Here is a 22137-nt window from a genome sequence, read left to right as displayed (position 1 = left end):
GAGGAGTTGTCAAGGTAATAGTAGTTTGGTTTAAAAATGTAACACAAGCTATTTGTTTGGATACATATTTCAGTGCTCTTTTACAGAAGCTAGGTATGTAGTCTAGGAAGTACTAAGTTCAGCCACACCGTCTTGCCCTCGTCCTGCTCTGCCAGCTAGTTCAGCAGTATATGAATCTTGGACTACTTATGGAAAATAAGGTTTTTCTTCCACATCAAAGTTAGGCGAAAAATCCTTATTCTAGCTCTCTGTTAAGGATTTTGACAAAGTATTTCTCGAAAAGTACTCAGTAAAAGTACTCCATATTATGCATGCAAATAGTCTAGGAAGTACTAAATTCAGCAGTATATGCATCGTGGACTACTTATGGAAAATAAGGTTTTTATTCCACATCAAAGTTGGGTGAAGTATCCTTATTCTTGTTCTCTGTTAAGGATTTTGACAAAGTATTTCTCGAAAAGTACTCAGTAAAAGTACTTCATATTATGCATGCAAATAGTCTAGGAAGTACTAAATTCAGCAGTATATGAATCGTGGACTACTTATGGAAAATAAGGTTTTTATTCCACATCAAATTTGGGTGAAGTATCCTTACTCTTGGTCTCTGTTAAGGATTTTGACACAGGATTACTCGAAAAGTACTCAGTAAAAGTACTTCATATTATGCATGCAAATAGTCTAAGAAGTACTAAATTCAGTAGTATATGTATCGTGGACTACTTATGGAAAATAAGGTTTTTATTCTACATCAAAGTTGGGTGAGGTATCCTTATTCTTCTCACGTCGTCCTTTACTTTGAAATCCGGAAGGATACCTTCGTGATACCTTCAGTTTATTACCGGGAATAATTACTGTAAAAGTATCGTATGTTTCATGGGTCTGATCATAGACGTGTATATATGTCTATGGGTCTGATCATGAGACCGCAGTCTGCCCCAAATTCACTACCAGCAGCTCTTCAGAGCGGTTTCATTACGATTACCGTAAACGTTAGATCATTTGCGCACTGGGAAAAAAGGTGCGGCTGATTTGAACAAGGAAACGGAAACCACGGCTGGCTTGACCGCAGTGATACGCTCCGTTGATTGGAGCTGGGAGTTTGACGAGCTTGTTAATTCCATCCATTAACACAACAAGTCTCCTCCCCGCAGCACGTACATGGCTGAAAACTACAAATAGATGCCGAGTGAATTGAGCTGTGAGGAAAAGTTGTGCAGGTGAATTGTTTTTCATCTCAAACGAGTAGAGCACACACTGGGAGTAATTTTTCATGACCTAAATGGCGGAGGAACTGTTAGCGGAAAACGATGCAAAGTTCGGCACGGTGAGTGTTAATTTAAGACTTTATGATTTAAATGTTCATTCAACTCTCTACATTTAGTTTCTGTTTGATATTATCTCACTAGCAAACCTTCACTGAGCACTTTTAGTCATAGCTTTGGAATGATCTTAAATCAGCAGTGACCTCATTCCCCTCAATGCTGTCAATACACACAGTATTGTTAGGCTACTGAATAAGCTACCTATCATGTAAAATATATATCATTTAGTTCACGATCATGATTTATACAAGATGCTGCGTGGAAAAGTTTGTGAACCTCGTGGTGCAATGTTACAAGGAGATTTCACTACAGCTTTAGTATAAATCCTAATCAGCTTTTCATACATTCATAAAAGTCATGCCCAGAAATATATCAAAAAATACCCTGAAGAAACACATAAAAGTGTCAAACATAGATTCCAAAAACTTTCACCAAAGTGATGCAACATGTGAAGAGCTCTACGTCTGATAATGAAGTTTAGTTGAATGCAGACTGGGCAGCATTGTCCACCATTAGCCTCCTTTACAAGTAGTCGTCTAACTGTTTCCAGCAGGCTATTACAGATTAAATTGCGTTTCTTTAAGGCCTCTGTGCTGTTACTACTCGACCAGACCAGAGGGCTCCTCCTCTTTGTGTACTAATCAGCCAACATCCGGCACATTAGTGGCCGCATTTGGCTCGCTCATATGTGTTACTCAGATGATGATAATGGGTTGTAATGTGTGGGGTTAGAATGTGGTCATTTTTAAGGCTACAAGTTTTCTCCATGCACAGATATGGGCATTCATTTTACTCTTATTTCGTTGTAATACCTAAATGCCTCATTTGCCCTCTATAATTCATTTAGAAAGTGTTTCTTAAACTGAAACACAAGTTATTTTGCATCACTAAATCTGTAGACGGGGGTAGATTTTTTCAGCTCACTCAAAGTGCCTAATCCGACGCCAAATGCGTTTGTGGTACAGTGGACAGGCCTTCTTCAGATTCGGTCACGTGCCGCTTACTGACTGTTCAGCTTTGCTGCCAAATCCACAGATCACAGAGTTGTTTGCAACATATACACTCAAAATGCTGTGAAATACACAATACATAATTGGTGCATCTCTTTTCTGTCCTCTTAAGTTGAAATATTTACTCAAATTTTGAACTAGTCCATGAGTTTTGATTATGGTTTCAGCAACGCTTATTTACATTTCCAAGTGAATTTTAAATGTTCTGATTTTTTACAGAGAGACAACCAAAGAGACCTGATACATTAACTATCTTCAAACTTTAAAGCTTCTTACTGTATTTGACAAGGTTAAGGTTAATGTATACACTTCCCATATCTTTCCACACCTTTTATGGTACACTCCAGTGTCCTTGTCAAAGTTAACAACTGTTTTTAAAAAATATTGCAATTTAAAGGTAATACTTAAGTTGTGTTGATGCTAATATCTGTGTATTGATTTAAGGCATATGGACATTTTCTTGTGTAGTTTTTGGTGCTATCTGATTGATTTTCTCCCTTCACTCTGTTCTTCAGCATCTCACAAAGTCACTGCTGGCGGTGGCTTTCCTGTCCTCGTTTGGAAGCTCCATGCTCTATGGCTACAATTTGGCAGTCGTCAACTCTCCAGCACAGGTTTGTGACTATTCCAGTTCACAAACATTAGCATTATAACCCTGATAATCCTCATTATCGTCTGTTTTCTTCATTAACCAGAGAATTAAAATAGCTTTCCTGTTTTTCCCAAAATCCCTATTTCCAGAATGAATGAAAGAGGCTCTCTCAATCTGGGTTGAAAGAGGGTGATTTTGAGATGTTTATGGAAATAGTAAAGGTCTGATTATATTTCATTGTCATGTGAAGTCATGTGAGTTTGTGTATCAAATACAGAGGCTGCTATGTGCCTCACCATGTCATCAATGATCTACAGTTTTTATCCATCATGTGCTCAATTGAATTCCTTCAGTGATTGATTTGCAGCGGTGCAGTGACTAAGCTGTGGACCATTCCTGTTTGGCCATGGACTGCCCCACATAGTAGCATGTTAGCTAAAGTGCTACATCTCATCAGTGTAGTGTTCCTTTAACTTTTTACTGTAGTCATTGAAGGCAGTTACATGTAGAGAACTGCACCTGCTGCTTTGGACCCACCATGAACATATTGAGTGATTTATTATATCCTCCTTTCTCTTCTACTGTCTTTCCTCAGTAAATAGAAATTTCAACTTTTTCTAATTGTTGCTGATTTTGTCAGCCCTTTCATGTCACTGTCCATACATCTGTTGTGGGGCACACGTTTGCATGGATTGCTGTAAGCAAGAAGGTCTTTTTGGTACTAATAACGTAAAGCACCTACAGAAATAATTTTAAATTGTAGGTCTAAAATAAGAAAATTGCTCATTCACTTTCTTTTCCAATAGTTAGATACAAAGATAAATACAGTCATGTCTGTGGGTAAAGAGCTACAGTCAGGAAACATTCAGCTTAGTTAAGCTTAGACTGGAGCAGTGGAAAACAGCTAGCTTAAAGTCGTATACACTTACTAGCATAGCTTAAGCACTCTAATTAACATGTTATATCTAATTTACTCAATGTATACACCCAGAGAAATATAGAAATAACTATTTGTAGCTTTATGGGGAATTAAATGCTACAATAATCTTGTAAACAGCCAAGCTAGCTCTTTCCCCCTGAGTCGCTAAGCTAAGCTAGCCGACTAGCTGTCTGAAACTATAGCTTTAAATATGCAATGACTCGACAAGTTGGCGGTTAATTTTATTATAATTTATTATTATCATTTATTTGGAGTCTGGCCACCTAATTTATTAAGACTATAGAACAGTTTTGAACAGTGTTGTATCTTCAATTGCTAGTGACATTTTCCAAATGGCTACTGATGTAGTGAGGTGAATCCTTTAACCATGGCCCATGTGACTTCAGTGCCTTTTGTAGGATGCACTGTTAGCTGCTGTGTGTCATCTGACATGAGTTACTCAAGTGTGCTCTAAATCAGATTTTAGGTGTGGGGGAAGGTTAGCTGGCTATGAGTTCAGAGGAAATGGTTCAGGAGGATTTTATAGGACACCAGTAGAACCAGTGACCGGGTTCCAATGTCTCCTATTCAGATAACGTTATCAAAGACTTCCTCAACTATTAGGCAGATGGTCATGGTAAATGAGGAGTGATGAAGTGTTTTGAGTATTAAAACTACAATGTATATTTTCAATCTATGAAATCATCATAGACCGTCACTCAAACTTTATTTTTATGCAGGAACATTTCATAAGGTGCAGGGTTGTGCTAGTGAAGAGGCACTTTTTGAGGTTTCCAGTTACTTTTATTTGGACTACTCACGATATGCCCTCGTAGATAGGGGCAGATAAACTGGCAGTCCAGGGGTGCATAAAATTGCCTTTCTTTCCAATTTTGATAAAATAACTATATCAATATCTCTACTTCACTGCATGGAACCGATTAGGATAGTTTATGTTTTAAGTACCATGAGATTATAACTACACATTACTAAACTATAAGTGGAAGTTACAATTTTATGTAGTAACATTAAGTCATTGCAATAAAAGAATAGAGCAAAACTGAAAACAACTCCTGCTGTGTGGTTGCAGTTCAAGTGGCACAATAATAACTGCTGGCAGAAATACAGTTTTTAATGAGGACTGTTTAAGTGTAGATGATATCTGATCCACTTAATACGGTTTATATTGATACTAATTCAGATATTCAGGGTACTTGCTCCCTATGTCGCTGAATTCTAGTGTAAAGTTTGTTCAAGTTTCACTGTCCCCACAGGAGGTGCACCCACTTACATCTCTCTGAAACCTCTTTTGTGTGTGTTTTGCTGAATTTGCTTCAACCAGGTGACCCATCTTAATAACCGGAAGCAATATCTGGCAATAGGGCCATGAAAGGTAAGATCAGTGTCGGATTATTACCATCTGTAATCCACAACTGCCTGCAGGATGTGTGAAGGCCTTCCCTCTTCAACAGAAGAATATTTGTTACAAATAATTCTTTTTGAGCTGGTTACCTCAATTATTCTCGCTTAACCAGCACCAAGCTTTGCCAAGTAAGGATTATACACGTTTACCTCGACAGTTCAATTCATGCAGTTCCCAACACGTGCTGAGATGAACAGTGTACGTCCAACTTGTACCAAGAAGTTCTTTGTAGAATTTAAGTTATTAAAACTCTTTTCACTTTTTGCTTTAATACCCCCCAATTCCTTTAACTCATTGGATTCTTCTCTGTGGCAGATAAACCTGGATGAACTCTGGGTGATGTTGTTGGCCCTTACATTAATATGGTCGCACCATAGAAATAACAACTGTCATTTCATCCAGCATACAGGTTATAATTGGCTTTACGTTAACGTTGTCTTTTGGGGCTCAATGAACTTCCTGTCTTCTATAAAAGTAAGTAAAATCACATGAATATGGCTGTCTTCCCTGCTTAGGGAATCATCTCTTTAATTTATTCCCCATGCAGCCGACTGTCCACCCAACGCTGTGGAAATAGTTGAGATTTAGATGTGTTTTTGCTGTGGGTAGTAGTTAATCATTTAATCCAATTTCAGGCCTCTATTTTCATGCTTTAGGTCTGTCTGAGTGTTCGTACAGGATCTGTTCTCTCTAAGTATTGTGTTCTTAAATATCCAGGATATCGCATACTCTAGGGCATTTTTGTCTCCATAAAAACATTTATGGAAAAGCTAAATAGCATATTTGGAAAAAGGGCACAATATCTTGTAATTCCATTTTTCTTTGTGTGTTATAATAAATGTATTGATTGTTTTTACTGCTGGGCAATACTATATCCATCCATCCATTGTCTATACCGCTTATCCTGTTACCCCGCCTCTCACCCAGCTGTCATTGGGCAAGAGGAGGGTTACACCCTGGACAGGGCACAGGTCAATCACAGGGCTGATACATAGAGACAGACAACCCTTCACGCTCCCACTCACACCTACTGGCAGCTTTAGATTCCCCAATTAACCTAATGAGCACTGTGGGAGGAAGTACCTGCAGGTAACCAAAGCATGCATGGGAAGAACATGCAAACTCCACACAGAAAGGCCCACTTCGTCCAAACTGGGATTCGCACCAGGAACCTTCTATTTGTGAGGCGACAGTGCTAACCCCTGTGCAGCCTGGGAATATATAATCATGTTAAGTTCACTCCTTTCTCCTCCAGTACATCAAAGACTTCTACAATGAGACCCTGGTGGAAAGTTACGACTGGACTCCGGATGAGGAGGTCCTAACTGTCCTGTACTCCCTCACCGTGTCCATCTTCGCTATTGGTGGGATGACCGGGGCCCTGATGGTGGGCAAACTTGTTACCAGTTATGGAAGGTCAGTGTGTGTGTGTGTGAGAGGATTTTTGAGTTTATAACGCATGATATAAGTTGCCGTTGGGTTGTGTTACCTCCAACATCTTATTGTTTGAGGAAGTTGAGTAAAGACGGGTCACTGTGTGTCCACACAGGAAAGGGACGCTGGTGAGAGCCACTGTGCTGGTGTTCATAGGAGCAGCTCTCATGGGCTTCAGCAGAGGCTGCAGGATGCCTGGGATGGTCATTTTGGGACGCTTCATCACAGGAGTACACTCAGGTGCGCCCGCATGTTTCCTGAAACTAAATAAATTACAATGTCAACAAAACTAGAAACTATTTTAAACCAAATGGTGAAATGTATTTGCAGCTACATGCAAAGTTACAATAGCACATTAAGAAGTGAAAATAAGATGCTGCATGTTTTGTCTGCTGTTGCTCTTTATGCAGAGCTGAATCATGTGCTTTGGTGATTTGCAGAAAAACACTTGTTATTTTGAAAGAGCTTCTTATGTTTTTATTTAGACTCTTACTGCTGATCTTCAGTGGATTTTCATTCATTATGTCACAACTTAATATTAAGCTGCTTATACTAAGACACTAAACAATGAACCAATTGCAACATATTGACTCATGAAGAAACTTTACTTCTTTTATTGTGTTCAATGAAAATGAAACTTGCATTAAAGTTATGCTTATCTTTGCATGATACTTTTCCCACCAGGTATCTCTCTCAGTGTGGTACCGATGTACCTCGGTGAGATCGCCCCCAAGAATCTGCGAGGCTTCCTAGGTCTTGTTCCCAGCATTCACATCTGTCTTGGAGTCTTTGGCGCTCAGGTCCTGGGACTCCAGGAACTGTTGGGAAAGGTACTAGCAATCATAACCACCAAACGCTACACCAGTCTACTGTCATGTGGGTGGATAGGTTACAGTGATGTTCCTTCCTGCTTTATAAATCACACTCTCTCTGGACTGATGCTGCTCCAGTGCAAGCGTGAACAGTTTCCTCCCTAATCTGTTCAGTTGTAGTTCTCTCTGATTTTTTTTCTTCAGATCTGACCTAGAAACAATTTTTTGTACACCTGTGTTATTTTTACAAACTATGGCACATTCTTACATCACTTAAGCGCTTCACACTACATGCCACATTCACCCTTTTACACTAACACTCATACACTGATGATCCATGCCTTCAAGAGCAATTTATGACACTGTGTCCTGTCCAAGGACACTTTGACATGTGGACTGCAGGGGCTGGGGATTGAACTGCTGAGCCACCAATTGGAAGACTACACAGCCGACCTCTTCTGCTTTCCTATCATATAAAGGCAAAGATGGCAAAAATTTTGATTCTTGATTATTTTTTCTGCATATTTATCTCTTCTTCATGCCACTACTATCATGCATACATGCTGGACACACAGCCTGACCTTCACTCCCTGATCACTATCCACTATACCCTGTTGGGGCGGCTGTGGTCGTCTTTCAATCGGAAGGTCGTCTTTAAGCTCCCTCAGGCTACATGTCGACGTGTCGAAGTGTCCTGGCAAGTGGCAAGGCGCTGAACCCAAAATTGTTCCCAGTGGCATAGTCAACGTGTATGAATGTGATGACAGTTGGGCACTTTAAGTAGCAGCCTCTGCCATCAGTGTATGAATGTGTGTGTGAATGGGTGAATGTGATTTGTAGTGTAGAAGCAGCTTTGAGTGGTCGCAAAGACTAAAAAAAGCGCTATATAAGAACAGTCCATTTACCATTTATCCACATGCCCCCAAACACACCTGATGGGATCTGTATTCTACTGAGTAGACTTCTAGTTTCTTCTGCATCAGGTAGATCTGGATGAGTTGATTTTCTTTTCATCTTCCCAGCTCTGCCTGATACAGTACAAAGGGGGTTGCTGATGTATGGAACAGCTGCACAGAGACATGATGCAGAAAGACTTGCATAAATTATTTTCTTCCCTTCCCCTTATTACATCCTCCAAACAGTTTGTTTATTGTAATGATTAGTTTAAGCTGCTGATTGTTGCATTCAGTAAGGTTTTAATAAGGTGTCTTGTTCTTTCTTCCCTCGCAGGAGGAGCACTGGCCTCTGCTCCTCTCCCTGATCGTGTTTCCTACCATGGTCCAGCTGATGCTGTTGCCATGGTTTCCAGAGAGTCCTCGGTACCTGTTGATAGAGAAGGGAAATGTTCACGCCACCATCGCAGGTTAGACGGTCGGCTCTTCAGTATCTGCTCTCCTAAAGTTGTTTTGCATGTTTGATGAGTTGGAGTAAAGAAATAGATCATCTTTATAAACTGTACACTAGTTTTTGTTTTTCTCTCTTAACATCATGCAAAGACTGACATAAAAGCCTGTCTTTGTAACTGTTAAAATAGTCGAAGTTGTGCTGCATAAAGTTGACTTACTGTACATCTTTTTAATCCATTTTAAACTAAATATTTGAAAATAGTCATTTGTCACATTAAATAAGCAACTGACTTCATGAAAGTTGTGCCATTCTGGTCAAAGAGTCAAGTGAAAGAAAATGTTTTAAATTGATCATGTGTCAGATAATACACTTTGGGTTGTGGGCTGCAGATTCATTGAATACATGTTGTTTGATCTGTGTATTATGGTGATAAACATTAGTTTTGTGATAAAATATTCAGTTTCTTCTTAAGTTTGTAGTTAAGCTTTTCTTGCTGTCCTTTAGCCCTGAAGTGGTTCCGTACCAAAGGAAACATCCAGGCCGAGGTTGAGGAGATGCAGGAGGAACAGCGCTCCCTGTCCTCCATCCAGACCGTCACTGTCCGCGAGCTGCTCATGGACCGCTGTGTTCGCTGGCAGGTCATCACCATTTGTGTGGTCAACGTCGGCATGCAGCTGTCCGGCATTGATGCTGTGAGTGTGAAAAGCATTGTGTGTTTTCTATTTGTTTGTATGGATGTGTAAAGACTGTACAATTATTATGAGACTGTGAGCTCACATTAATGTAGTGCCCAGCTGTGCTCCACCCATCTGCACCTCCTCCTGTCCATACATCACAGCCCCACATGCAGCACTGAGTGACTAAGCAGGGGGCAACAGGACCACGCCTCATTATCTCCTGGTCTTTTCTGTTAGTGTTACCGCACAGAAGAGGGTCCTTCCAACCACACACAAATCAAACACATCAGCGCAGCATGTGGATGGAAGCTCAATGTATGCAAGCTCACATAGTGGGATGTACCCCTGCTGAGGAATGGTACTACTGAGTCCCACTGCTCCAGCTGTTTCAGACAGGAACACTGGAAGGCTTCAAACATCCACAGGAATCTGTGTCCTCACACTGAGTGTAATAAATCTGTGACACAAAATGCTAGATTTACTTATTTAATTAATTACATTTTGACAAATTACATCTTTGGCATAAAGTCTAACATAAAATTATGTCTGCAAAAAACACTGGAACAACTTGACAGAGAGCACTATCTTGAACGATGGATGTGCCCATCCATCACTCATTGAGTTGCTACTACAGCTGTCAGGGCATTCACGTTATAAAGCAGCAGCTAGAAGAAGGTACTGAGAAATTTTAGGGCTCGGTTGACAAGTTTGTTGAAGTGAAGCTCACTGCACTTGGTCCCATATCTTCTTTTTAAAGATAGTTTTGCGTGACAACAGTGAAGTGTAGTGAATGTAGACTGGTATCTCTGCCCTTTTGCAGATGATGATGCCCTTTTGGTCTCTAATGGACTTAGTTACAAACCAAAGAAATCTGTGTTGGAATGTGACCTGATGAGAGTTGGGATCATCAAGGTCTTAGACCTCTCCCTGGCTTCAGATGTTTGGTTAATTGAAGGTGCAAAATAGGAAGCTAGGGAAAGTGGGGCTGTTGACATGTGAATGTAAATATTGGTGGCACCAGCTGCAAGTGAAAAAGCTATGCCGTTATTGCTTGATATTGCTGTTGTTGATTCAGAAAGCATCGGATGTTGTGGGCACATTCAAACACTGGATCCTGTACAGTTTGAACGGTTTAATGCGGTTACAAAAAATGACAAAACGAAATATAACAGACCTTAATCATGTTAATCAAATAATAATCTTAAGGTAGCTTCTGAATTTGGTTTATTAAATGCACATCATTAATGCATCCTCTTTGGTGTGTCCGTCTTCAGTAAACAAGGTGAGTACAAAGGTAATCTATTAAACTAAGCATAAAACAAACCAAGAACTAACCCAAAAAAAGTCCATTTGCAACTCACATGGCGGTTCTTGTGTTCTTCTTGGCTTGGTGTGAAAGGGAGTGACAGGTCTGACGGCAGGCTTTATAATGTTGGGGGAGTGGCTTGGTCAGGTGTGGTGATGCAAGTGGGGTGGAGACTTGTGATTTGAACAGCTAGTTAACATAGATTCTGCTAAAACAACAGCAACAAAAAAACAAGAGCCCTGTTATAAAGACCAGTCTTAAAGTCACCACCTGGGTGATGGTTGGAATAAAGAACTGACCTCAACACCCAAACAGGGTGATGAGCTAAATGATCAAGGAAGGAAGGACCTTAGAGTTGAGAGGATTCAGATTAGTCGATTCAGACAGGTGCACAGAGTCCCTTAAGGTGCTCCCCTCTGGCTGTGTAAGTGGGAGAGGACCTTGTTGTGCACCCAGATGCACCAGAGGGACATCAGTCAGCTGGTCCAGGAGCATCCTGGGATGGCGCTGAAAGAATGGAAGGAAGTCTTAAAGGGAAATGTGCCAGGCCTGCTCGGCTTAACCAGATTATCTAGAATATGATGGATGGAAAATCAAGATTGACTATTTACACTCATTGTTTTTTATTGGTTTTGTTTGTAGTAAATAAAAAATATTTAATCGTTTAATCTTATTGTTCTACGTTGTTTGTACATTGTACATTGTTGTTAAAGACAATTCAAAGGCTCAAAAGCAATATTACTGCTCACTTGAACTTATTCATGTACTTTGGTTTCTGCTTTGTAGGCGTGTGTGTGTGTAAACTTCAGTGCTGCAATGGTGATGAAATAGTATAAGTATGGTTACTAAATCAACAAGACAGCATTTTACCACACCAATTACCATCTTGTCCACACCTCATCAATGATGGATGTTGCATCAGCAAAGTGTGATTAATGAGAACACACAAATTAATTTCAAGGGGAGCTCTTGTCAGAAGTCCACGCTGATGAAACGCTGTATCTCAAATGCATGAGTGATAGTTGGCGTGATGATAATGATCGCTGTGATGAATCACGTGCAAACACGAAATATGCAGAGCCACTTTTTGGCTCTTCATGAAGAAAAAAAGACTCATTTTGAGTTTTTAGGCATCTATCTGTGTGTGGGTGTGTGTCTGTGTGTGTTTCAACATATTCATCATACTAATAAAACTTCATGTCCATGTCAATTTCAGATTTGGTTCTACACCAATGAAATCTTTAAGAACGCGGGAATCCCAGAACCTCATATTCAGTACACCACAGTGGGAACTGGAGCCATCGAGGTCATCTCTGGGACGCTGGGGGTGAGTCGACATATCACACTTTAAAAACACAAAGATGACATTACATTACAGTATATCAGTTATATGACACTTATTTAATAGAGCTTAAACAACCAATTCATTTGTGGATTCAATTAAGAGGTTGAGATTACTGCCTTGTCCATTTCATATCATTCAAACTTGAATACCTTTTGGTTGTGGTGTTTTGTTTAACACATTTTGTTTAACACATTTTACACATCATAACTCGAAAGAGTTAGTTAGTGCTTCTTTGGCAGAATTTAAAGTAATAATCTCGAAGGTTTTAATTTAAATAAATGTCTGTAAGTTCACTATCTATCGCAGAGGTAACACAATGGTGATTGAGTCTATGGCCCACTGATGAAAGCCTTTGCATCTGCAGTATATAGTATTATTACAGACTGGGTGTCTGTGGCGTTATTCGCAAAAAAAAATCACAAGCTGCGCCCAGTTAGTTACGCGTTTTCCATCACCCAGCAGTGGTTGGTCTGACAGAGGGGGTAGGCGGAGCTAAGCGGCTGCTTTTCCGCTCTCTGCAAGTGTTGTGAGTAAACAGTAATCTACTATGGCTGAACAGAAAGAAAAGATCGATGACTACAGATACAACTTCAAAATAACTGAAATCCAAAGAAAAAGAAACAAATTTGACGCTCAGATGAAGGCAAACAGTCTAAAAAGGAAAGCAACCGTTAGGGAGGAAAATCAAGAGTTACAACCAGAGCCAAAAGTGGACGTCACACATGCGACACTGTTTAGGAAGTGTGCTCGCGTATTATCGTTTATCGCCGTATGTGCTGCCAAAGAAAAAAAAAAACTGAGCTCTTCGAGATTACCACTTTAAGTGATGATTTATTGAAGGCAGCTTTGCCGTGTGAGAATGAGCTTTACTGTTTTGTGTTATATAGATGTATCTCATTTATGGACTTTTTGACTGTTGGTGACACAAAATATCACAAAAACACTCAATGTGTTTTTGCTCAGGAACCTGTCACTGAAAAGTGTCATTTTTACATTTTATAGACTCAATAGTTTGTCCCTGAATTGAGTTATAATAATTTTGAGATAAACAAGCCATGCACTTAGCACAAACAATAAAAATATTCATGCACATATTCACATCTTTTATCTCAGTCCCCTTCGGACTGGTGTCTTTCTCAGTTTGGGGCACCAAATGTTGAACCCTTTTAAACTAAATGGACCAGACATGTCGTCATTGGTGATCAGGTACTTTCTATTAAGCTGATTGTTTTGAAGCCATTCAGTCAATCATTGCCCACTTTTATTGTTCTGTATGTGTGTTCCTATTGAGTTGTGTACTGTTAGGGCGCGGCTTAAGGCTGTTTCCCAGGTTTATGTGTTGCATAGAAAAAAAACACAGAATACTCCATGTATTGTCCGGGTTACACCAGTAAACGGACTAAAATAAATGATGATATGAAACAAAGTGGGCTGTTTCTGTCTTCTTGATGTCTTATGTTGCGATCTTAATAGCTCTTTCCTCCTCTTTGTCTGTTTTGCAGTGTTTTACTATTGAGCGTCTTGGCAGAAGGCCTCTGATGATTGGTGGCTTCCTCTTCATGGGACTCTGCTGTGCTGGAATCACAGTGTCCATCCTCTACCAGGTACAGAATCATCTGATGCCCTGCTCCTTTACAAATATTACATTAACTTGCAGATTGTTGAGTTAAGACCATTACTACCTTTACATGATAAATTCACATGAACTACAAAGTTGTTAAAACTTGTGGTTGATTTCCTCCCTTTATATTTAATTAAATATTTGTGGCATAAAATGTTGGAATAGAAAGTTCAATGTATGAACATTGAAACAGCCTGTGCTTGTTGTAATCTGCTCTCTGTTACATGCCGATGTGATTGGGTAAAATTCACAGACTACAAAATGTAATGATATTAATAAGGATTAATGTTAATAAGGATTAAGCTACCAGAGTTGCACAACGTTTTTGCATAACTTAAACAATTTAATCTCTTTTTAGTAGCAAATTCCTCTTTTGGTTTCCATGGACAGTGTTTCTTTGTAAAGCTACACTGTACGAATGTTCACAACAAGAACTTAAGAGGCTGAAACATTGGAAGATATCCATTTGGCTTGTCTTATTCAAACGGTTTAAATATTATATAATATTAATCCTAATATTGGCCTTAGATAAACTCTAGATACTCTTTGCTGGGAAGGAGAACAGTAGAATTTGTCCCCAATTACTTATGTCACCAGCCAGTGAAACTTGAAGTATGCATATCAGAAAACAAAAAATGGATGTCATCCAACTTCCTTCTAAGTGCAGAGAAAACTGCAATGATAATTATTGGTTTGAAGCAGATTGGAACAAATTTCTGTGATCTCACTCTGAACAAAGCTGGCTCAACAGTTTCACAAAGTTCCTTTATTAGAAATCTCGCGGTCCTATGTGATCCAAATCTCATTTGAAGAACATATCAACAGTATCACAAAGACTGCAGAAACATTTCCAAGATCCGTCCCATTCTCTCCATGGCTGATGCTGAAACACTTATTCAAGCTTTTATCTCATATAAAAATCCAAAATCAGCTACGAGCAAATTACAGCTTCTTCAAAATACTGCTGCAAGGATACTCACCAAAACCAGAACATTTGATCTTATAACCCGGGTCCTTATTTCATTACACTAGCTCCCTGTACATGCTAGGTCTGACTTCAAGATTTTACTGTTAACTTACAAAATATTTCAGACTTGCACCATCATACTTATCACCTCTAATCACTCCTTATATACCTGCCAGGGCTTTACGATCTGGTCTCCTTATAATTCCAAAAAGAAACAAAACATCAGTAGGTGGTAGGGCTTTCTCATACCGAGCCCCCCTCCTGTGGAATCGTCTTCCTACCCAAATTTGAGAGGCGAGCTCAGTCGACTCATTTAAACGTAAACTAAAAACACATCTTTATGTATTGTGCTTGTTTATTATGCAGTTTTTACTGCTATGTGTGCTAATGTTTTTATGATTTGTACAGCCCTTTGAGGCATGCTTTGTGATATTGGGCTATAATGAACTTTGACTTGACATATGCTGAAATCAGGTTGGGGTCTCTTATGGCCAAGATAAACAGAAGGAATGATTACAGCAAGCAAAACAAGTTTCTGTTTTCATATTATTGTTTTCAACTGTATATTTTAAGAGTAGAATTACAAAAAAGCCACATTTATAGTAAAAAAAGTTATATACATCAGTAAACTGAGTCTGTAAAACCCCCATTTTCTTGTAGATAAAAAACAGCACAAAGTAATAAATAATAATGAATTACATGTCTGGAGCCCCTCATGGTACACATCATGCTCCTCATAAGTTACATATTTTCATAATGATAGAATACAGTCAAATGAATAATAATGAAACAGTGTTCAAATTGTTTCCTGTTGATGATAACTCATGACTTCACACTCATGACTTGTGTTTGACCAATCACAGGCGCAGCTGGCCGTCATGCACTACATCAGTGTGGGCTGTGTGGTTGGGATTATTGCAGGCTTCTGCATAGGTCCAGGTAAGAAGTAGATCTATTATCTATGCACCCACCTGAAACCTCTCTTTTTAAACTTATAGTAAACATTTCCAGTCCATACATACTGTTCTGGAGTAGTGCTGCCCTGTGTGCAAGATAACACTGCTCCCTGCTGGAATCTCGCACAATAGCAGGCACCAAGCCCAGACAGCCGCAGCACTCCCTCCCTGCTCCTCCTCACTGTGAAGAGATATTGTATTTCATTAGTCTTGTAAATTAGGAAATCATAACTGCCACACTACATCCATTCCCGCAGCCATTTGTACACTGGATGAGTGAAGTGAATTAAGAGGCAATAGTTTACAACTTTAGGAGCGGCGTTGAGTGGACCTGCGAGGATGATGAATTAGAATGAATGTGGTTTACATAGCGCCATTCGTCAAGCCAACAGAATCTATACGGCGAGGATTTCTGCTGCTGCAATTAGACTTTTAATGGCTCATTGTTCATAAGCTAGCCGGGATGAATACGGTTTCCTTCAGACGAAACCTTGCATGCACAATGACCCCCTCCCTCCCACCGCATACATACCACAGATGTTGACAAATGATGCCTTAGTTATTGCTTTGACGATATTAAACCTTCCTCTATGCAATTATCATGCACAGATAATGAGGACATCATTTGGAAAGCTCATCACTGGAGCATATTAATGCATATTTCTCCCTCATAGCTTTCACTTCTAACAATGAAGAATTATAGCTTTAACGCTCGGACGACATCTCACACATTCTGCGTATCAAACTAATGAATTAATGCACAAATCCTGCATTAAAAAATCTGACAAGAGAAGAGGAAGTTCGTCAACTTGGAAAAACTAAAAAAAACAACACAACATACAATCCTTGAGTAATAATGAATACCTAATGAAGTACTGGAAGAAAAAAGTAGAGTAATATAATAACACTGGTGCTTGTGTTCATTTTGAATGACTGCCAAAGAATAGTCCTGAGTGGGATTATTGATAAAGTAATTGATGAATGAAGAGGCTGGTGTTAATTTCATAACACCCCATAGATTGTTACAGCTGCACTGAGTGTTTAAACGTGATTTGTTTATGACAGATTGATAGGATGCCTAGTTAGATCAAACCAATGGACGAAACAAATGTGGAGCAAACCATGACTGAATAAAGGAGAAGGTTGCTGTGTTTAAAACATGTCTTTTTCGTCTTTGTCGTGTGTTTTTTGTCTTTTCTGTGCAGCTGGTGTGCCCTTCCTGATCACTGCAGAGCTCTTTAAGCAGTCTCACAGACCGGCTGCCTACACTGTGGCCGGCTGCCTCAACTGGTTGTCCAACTTCACCATCGGCTTCGTCTTTCCTTTCTTAGAGGTCAGAGCAAACTTCTGTTACACCAAAGTTATATTACGTTGTGTGTCACTGATATGAGCAATTGTTATAATACTTACACAGAAACAACCAAAATGGGTGCAAAAGATCGAAAAGATCTTCTAAAGAATAGTCAGGTTCATTGTCTGGTAAAGGTTTTGTGTATTGTGGGTCTTTAGTTTAGTTTGCACTGAGAGTCAAGTTCATCCTGATATCTTCCAGGATCTGTGGTGTCTCCACTTGCTTGGTCATACACACGATATTTATGATGTTGGCTGTCTAGTTTTGTTTGCTTAGAGGCGACCCTCCAAATACCAAGAAAATGATGTACTGAAAAGGTGACGTAGCTGTGATGGTTTACAACATCACTTTACACATTGTCCTAGTAAAGTAAAGTTAAGAGGAGTGTAAACCAGCATGTCCATAGGTGTTAAAAACGTGCTTTCTCTAACATCATGTGGTCCTTAATGTCAAAGAAAAGTGTAGCCAGATCAGCTTCGGGAGCTATTCTAGCAGTTTCCCCCTGACTCCAGTCTTTGTGCTAAGCTAGGCTAAACATCCCGTCCTTAGCAATCTTTATGCGAACCTCAATGAAGAAGTTGATAGCAATTTTTACACAACTCAAAACAATGCTAGTGTTGCTGAGTATTTACTGGATGTCCAGAAATAGCAACTGTATGCTAACGCTAATGCCACAAAAACTCTGCTATGAGTTACATCTTGTTTCTGCTGCCTTAGCTAGCCTAAAAAAGAAGCTAACTGATTGATTTTAAGGTGTAATATGTAACATTTCTAAACAAAGGACCACACTTATGCTTTGTATTTTGTTGATTTGTGTACTCAAATTAGACCCTGTGTTTCTGATAGTGGTCAAACACAGAGAAACAGTTTACATTAGCTAACATTACTTGTAGCTATATACTTGGAAAAAAGGCCATCATGTGAAAAAAAAAAGTGAATTAAAAAAGTCACGAGTTCACCTTTAAAATATGACCTAGTCTGTGAACCTGATATCTACCTGAGACATTAGACATTTTTATTTACGGTGCTGGTTGTTTAACAATGAAGACAACCCATGATCCCACACTACTTAAAATGTCATCTAACTATGACATTTAAAAATAAGTAAATTACATATTGTGTGGTTTTTCTAACAGGCAGCTTGTAAAAGCAGCTGTAGTTGTTTTGAGGTAGAAACATCTGAACTTAGATCGCTCCAAATCTTTCTTTTGTTTACCTTGGACAATTTTCACCTTGTAAAATAGTAGAAACAGCCTTGTTTTCTTCGATCACACATTTGTATTCTTATATCCAGCGTAACACACTGTGTCCTCCCACCACAGAACGCTACAGGTCCTTACTGTTACCTGATCTTCTCGGCGATCTGCCTTGGAGTGGCCGTCTACACCATCTTCATTATCCCGGAGACCAAAAACAAAACCTTTATGGAGATCAGTCAAATGTTTGCTACCAAGAATGACGTCCTGAAGTCAGAGTTGACTTCCAATGGTCACCTGAAACTGGCGATGATGAACGGCTACGGAACCCTGGAAGAAAAATGACCGAGGAGGCGACATACATGGATATGACGTTGAACCGTGTTGGTGTGCAGTGACCGCAGTAGCTGAAACAGAGATCAAAGGTGGAACTTTGGGAGATCTGGTGCTTCATGTGAAAACCACAAATACCAATGCATCTTATCCGACGGGGGTCACTTTCTACATTCCTGTTTTAACACTTTAACCACAGAACAAGTGTAGCTCCTGTACAATATTTGAGACAGAAGTCATGCGTGAGATTCGCAGTCATGCGTTTCAAATCAACCATCAGAGATATTTGAATCCATTTCTCTCCATCTTACAGCATTTTTATGGGAGCTGAGTTTGTTTTCTAAAAAGTTTTTAATCACCGATTAGCTTCAGTTTGTGTAAACACATCCCATGATCACTTTATTGTTTGTAGTTGGTGTTAAATCCTGTCTTTGCCCACAGAGTGAATATGTAGAGACACAGCAGTAACACCTCTCAGACACCAGTCTATCCCGATGTGTCACTCAGAACAATATTTACTCTTCCTGTACATTTACAGTTCAGCTCATGTTGAATGTCCTGACCAAGAACTTGAGCTTGTGTTTGTGTTTGCTCTCTCTTAGATTGTTATTTGTCTCTTTTCATGTGAGAGAGCTGGACATCGATGGCTACTGTAGTCGTCATTTCATACGTCTGTGCATATGTGTGTGAAGCTTGTTAAAGAGATTTTATATATCAATATATCACATCAGATAACTGTACCACTTTGCCCAGTGCTTTTATAACGGAATGTTTTAAAGACCTCTTTGTATGATACTCGGTGGAGACGATGATGACGATGAAGGCTGTTTAAAATATACAGATATTTGAACATGATGAACTCTCTTCTGTCTTTGTTATACAACTGTCTTGACCCCACTCTGTATACGGAGCAGCTCCTCTGTGCTTCCACTGTAGTTTCTATTCAGACAATATTTACTTCTCATTCATTTAGCGGTGTGAGCTCAAATTATTGTCTACAGAGAAAATGACAATAAAGAGAAATGTCTTTAATAGGCCATTTTAGCACAAGCACATAAACATCATGAAATCAAGAAAAAGTTTGGCTGACAGAACATCAACCAAAATGATTCCCACGCTGACATAAAAGAAATGGGAGATGACGCTTGCAAGCCTGACTCTAAACGTAAAGACTGAAACTTCAACTTAAGGCTTGAAGGCACCAATAAGCCGTCCTTTGTTGTATACATGTTTTTTCAGTTGTAACTAATATCTTTATTAATGGTTAATGAAAGCTTCACATGGAAGGTTCAAAGTCAGCTTTTGACCTTAACAACAGTTATGGGAAAAAAACTCCTTTGCAGGTCTATTTAGAAGCTGATCTGATCTTTTATTCACGTTACATGATCTTTATCAGCAGACTGAGTTTGCCCAGGCCTGTTATGAAAATATTGGCTGTTATATGAACAAGATCCCTTAAGCTGCTTTAAAAGATGAACATTTTAGCATCTACAATTTCATGACAACTGAGCAAACTTGCTTTATGTTGGAATTGTTTCTCTATATCTACTAGTAAGTTAATTCTTAGTTATAAGGCATTAATATGAACAACTAGTTGTGGAAAAAAATGTGTACAGTTCATTTCAATTTGGTAATAATCCAGTTATGATGTAATTTAATCAAAAAACGTTTCTGTTGATGGGTTTATCTAATAAGCCATGATTGGTGCTTGTTAATGTCAATGGGATATTTTACACAATTCATCTTGTCAGCAGTCATAAATGTTTTAATAATCAATGTCTTTATAATGACGGTGTGAAAACAACCTGATAATGTGAAAGGGTTGGGAAGGTGTATCACTTTAATCTGCTGCTTTACGTAGAGTTTCAGCTCATTGTTCAGCTGTGCTGCAACTTCACTGTTTCAGGTCTCTTCTCACGTCTTCTATTGTAACATTTTTAGTAAAACGCTCTAAAAAGACTGCCCAACACCAAACTTCAGACAGACACAGTAAGGCTGCCTGGTGAATATTGTAGAGCACTTAGCAGCTAAGGTCAGGTCACAGTGGAGACCAAAAGAGCAAAAAAAAGAGTCAGTATTTTATAATGACTCCAAATGAACAATAAAGCTGCTTCCTAACTGCTGAATGTGTGAGCAACTGTTTATGTAAGTTTATCATCTTAACTTGAAAGTTTAGCCGCTGTCTGTGTTGTGTCAACACCTTGTATCGCTGCCCCCAGGTGGTTAAGAAGTCAGTTATTGCAGGTTTTAATATTGGGTTACATTACAGCTGCTCTTTTTGTAGTAGGTCAAAGGTCAAACAGTTCATTGGTTGGAAGTGTCTAAGTGTCAGGCTTGAAACGTATTATATTTGCAGGAAAAAGTAAATAAACAATATAAATAACAAATGATTAATATAACAATATATAGATATTTAAATGCATACCTAATAAAGCCATTGGCTAGAACTATGTTCAAATGGACTTTTTAGATGGCGACAAACATATCAGAAGTGTTTGTTAATTCTTTTAAGGACTCATCTGAGGCTGTAAACTGTACAAAAGACAACTTATGATCTTTTCCTCTCAGAAGAATGAAACATCTTTGAATGTCTTTCAGTGTTGTAACAAACAACAACCATGCAATATGCCAGCATATCAAATGTTAATATTTGATACAGTGTATTTAACATATTGTGTTCTGTCCCTTGCCCCCAGGAAAAAAGACTACATACTCAGTTAGTGGCTACAGTGTTGTAAATTAGACATTTTGGAGTTAATGTGTCACCAAAGCTTTAACTATGACCATCTCTTGACTCAAACTGTGTAACGTGATCAAAGTAGGAAGAATGAAAGAAATACAGCTTTCTCTGAGTGGGTGGATCTGCCTTCATCCTGCCTGAAGTCCTCTGCCTGCCAGGGTTGCAAATTTGCCACTTTACCATGTGACGTCATCTGCAGATTTGGAGTCATACAGTATGTTGAAGGATGGAAAGTGGCACTCCTCTCTCTCACATCACTTCCCTCTGCCTTTAGGCTGGTTGATCCATCTGTCAGCCCCTGCACGAGGGCCCTGCAAACCCCAACTGAGGCAGAATGGATAAATGTTGTCACGTCCCTGCTTGTGCTGATCTCACAGAGAAGAGAGAAGAAGGTCCAGTAGGCCAGTGTGAGAAACACCAGCTTATCATATTGTTTTTGGTTTTGGTGTCACAGCATGCTCAGACATGGCTTCGTGTCACAGAGAGGAGGGGGGAAAGGTGAGGCAGGGTGGGTGATTGAGAGTCAGCCTTTGGAGCTGTTGATTTGCTGCTGAATGAAAAATGGACAGCAGAGTTTCAGTCCTGAGAGGACAAACAGAGCTGTTCATATGTAACGTCACCACCAAACAAAGGGCTCCTTGTCACTGAGACTACAGTATATTTCTGTGGATAATGCCACAGGATTGTGCACGTGTGAAAACACACTCACGCGCAGGCTCACTCCGCCTCGGGCAGGCAGAAGCCATAAATCAAACAAATAGCATCACAGCCTGGCGAAGGAAGCAT

The 22137-nt window shown here is 39.4% G+C and overlaps 1 protein-coding gene across 1 annotated transcript; it reads left to right on the top strand.

Annotated features, from left to right (window-relative positions):
• The first annotated feature begins 1168 nt into the window (after positions 1 to 1168).
• Positions 1169 to 19432, top strand: slc2a15b (solute carrier family 2 member 15b). The gene is made up of 12 exons (XM_069665407.1): positions 1169 to 1324; positions 2848 to 2946; positions 6522 to 6682; positions 6816 to 6940; positions 7385 to 7530; positions 8743 to 8875; positions 9364 to 9551; positions 12059 to 12169; positions 13690 to 13791; positions 15639 to 15714; positions 16937 to 17064; positions 18405 to 19432. The coding sequence occupies exons 1-12, from the start codon at positions 1280 to 1282 to the stop codon at positions 18621 to 18623; spliced, it is 1533 nt and encodes a 510-aa protein (XP_069521508.1). The 5' UTR covers positions 1169 to 1279; the 3' UTR covers positions 18624 to 19432.
• Positions 19433 to 22137: the final 2705 nt, after the last annotated feature.

This window comes from Semicossyphus pulcher, unplaced genomic scaffold (genome assembly GCF_022749685.1).
Source record: "Semicossyphus pulcher isolate SPU_LCO1_2020_fin unplaced genomic scaffold, fSemPul1.0.p SCAF_17, whole genome shotgun sequence".
In the NCBI taxonomy this organism is placed as follows: domain Eukaryota; kingdom Metazoa; phylum Chordata; class Actinopteri; order Labriformes; family Labridae; genus Semicossyphus; species Semicossyphus pulcher.
This window is presented reverse-complemented; position numbering and strand designations above follow the sequence as displayed.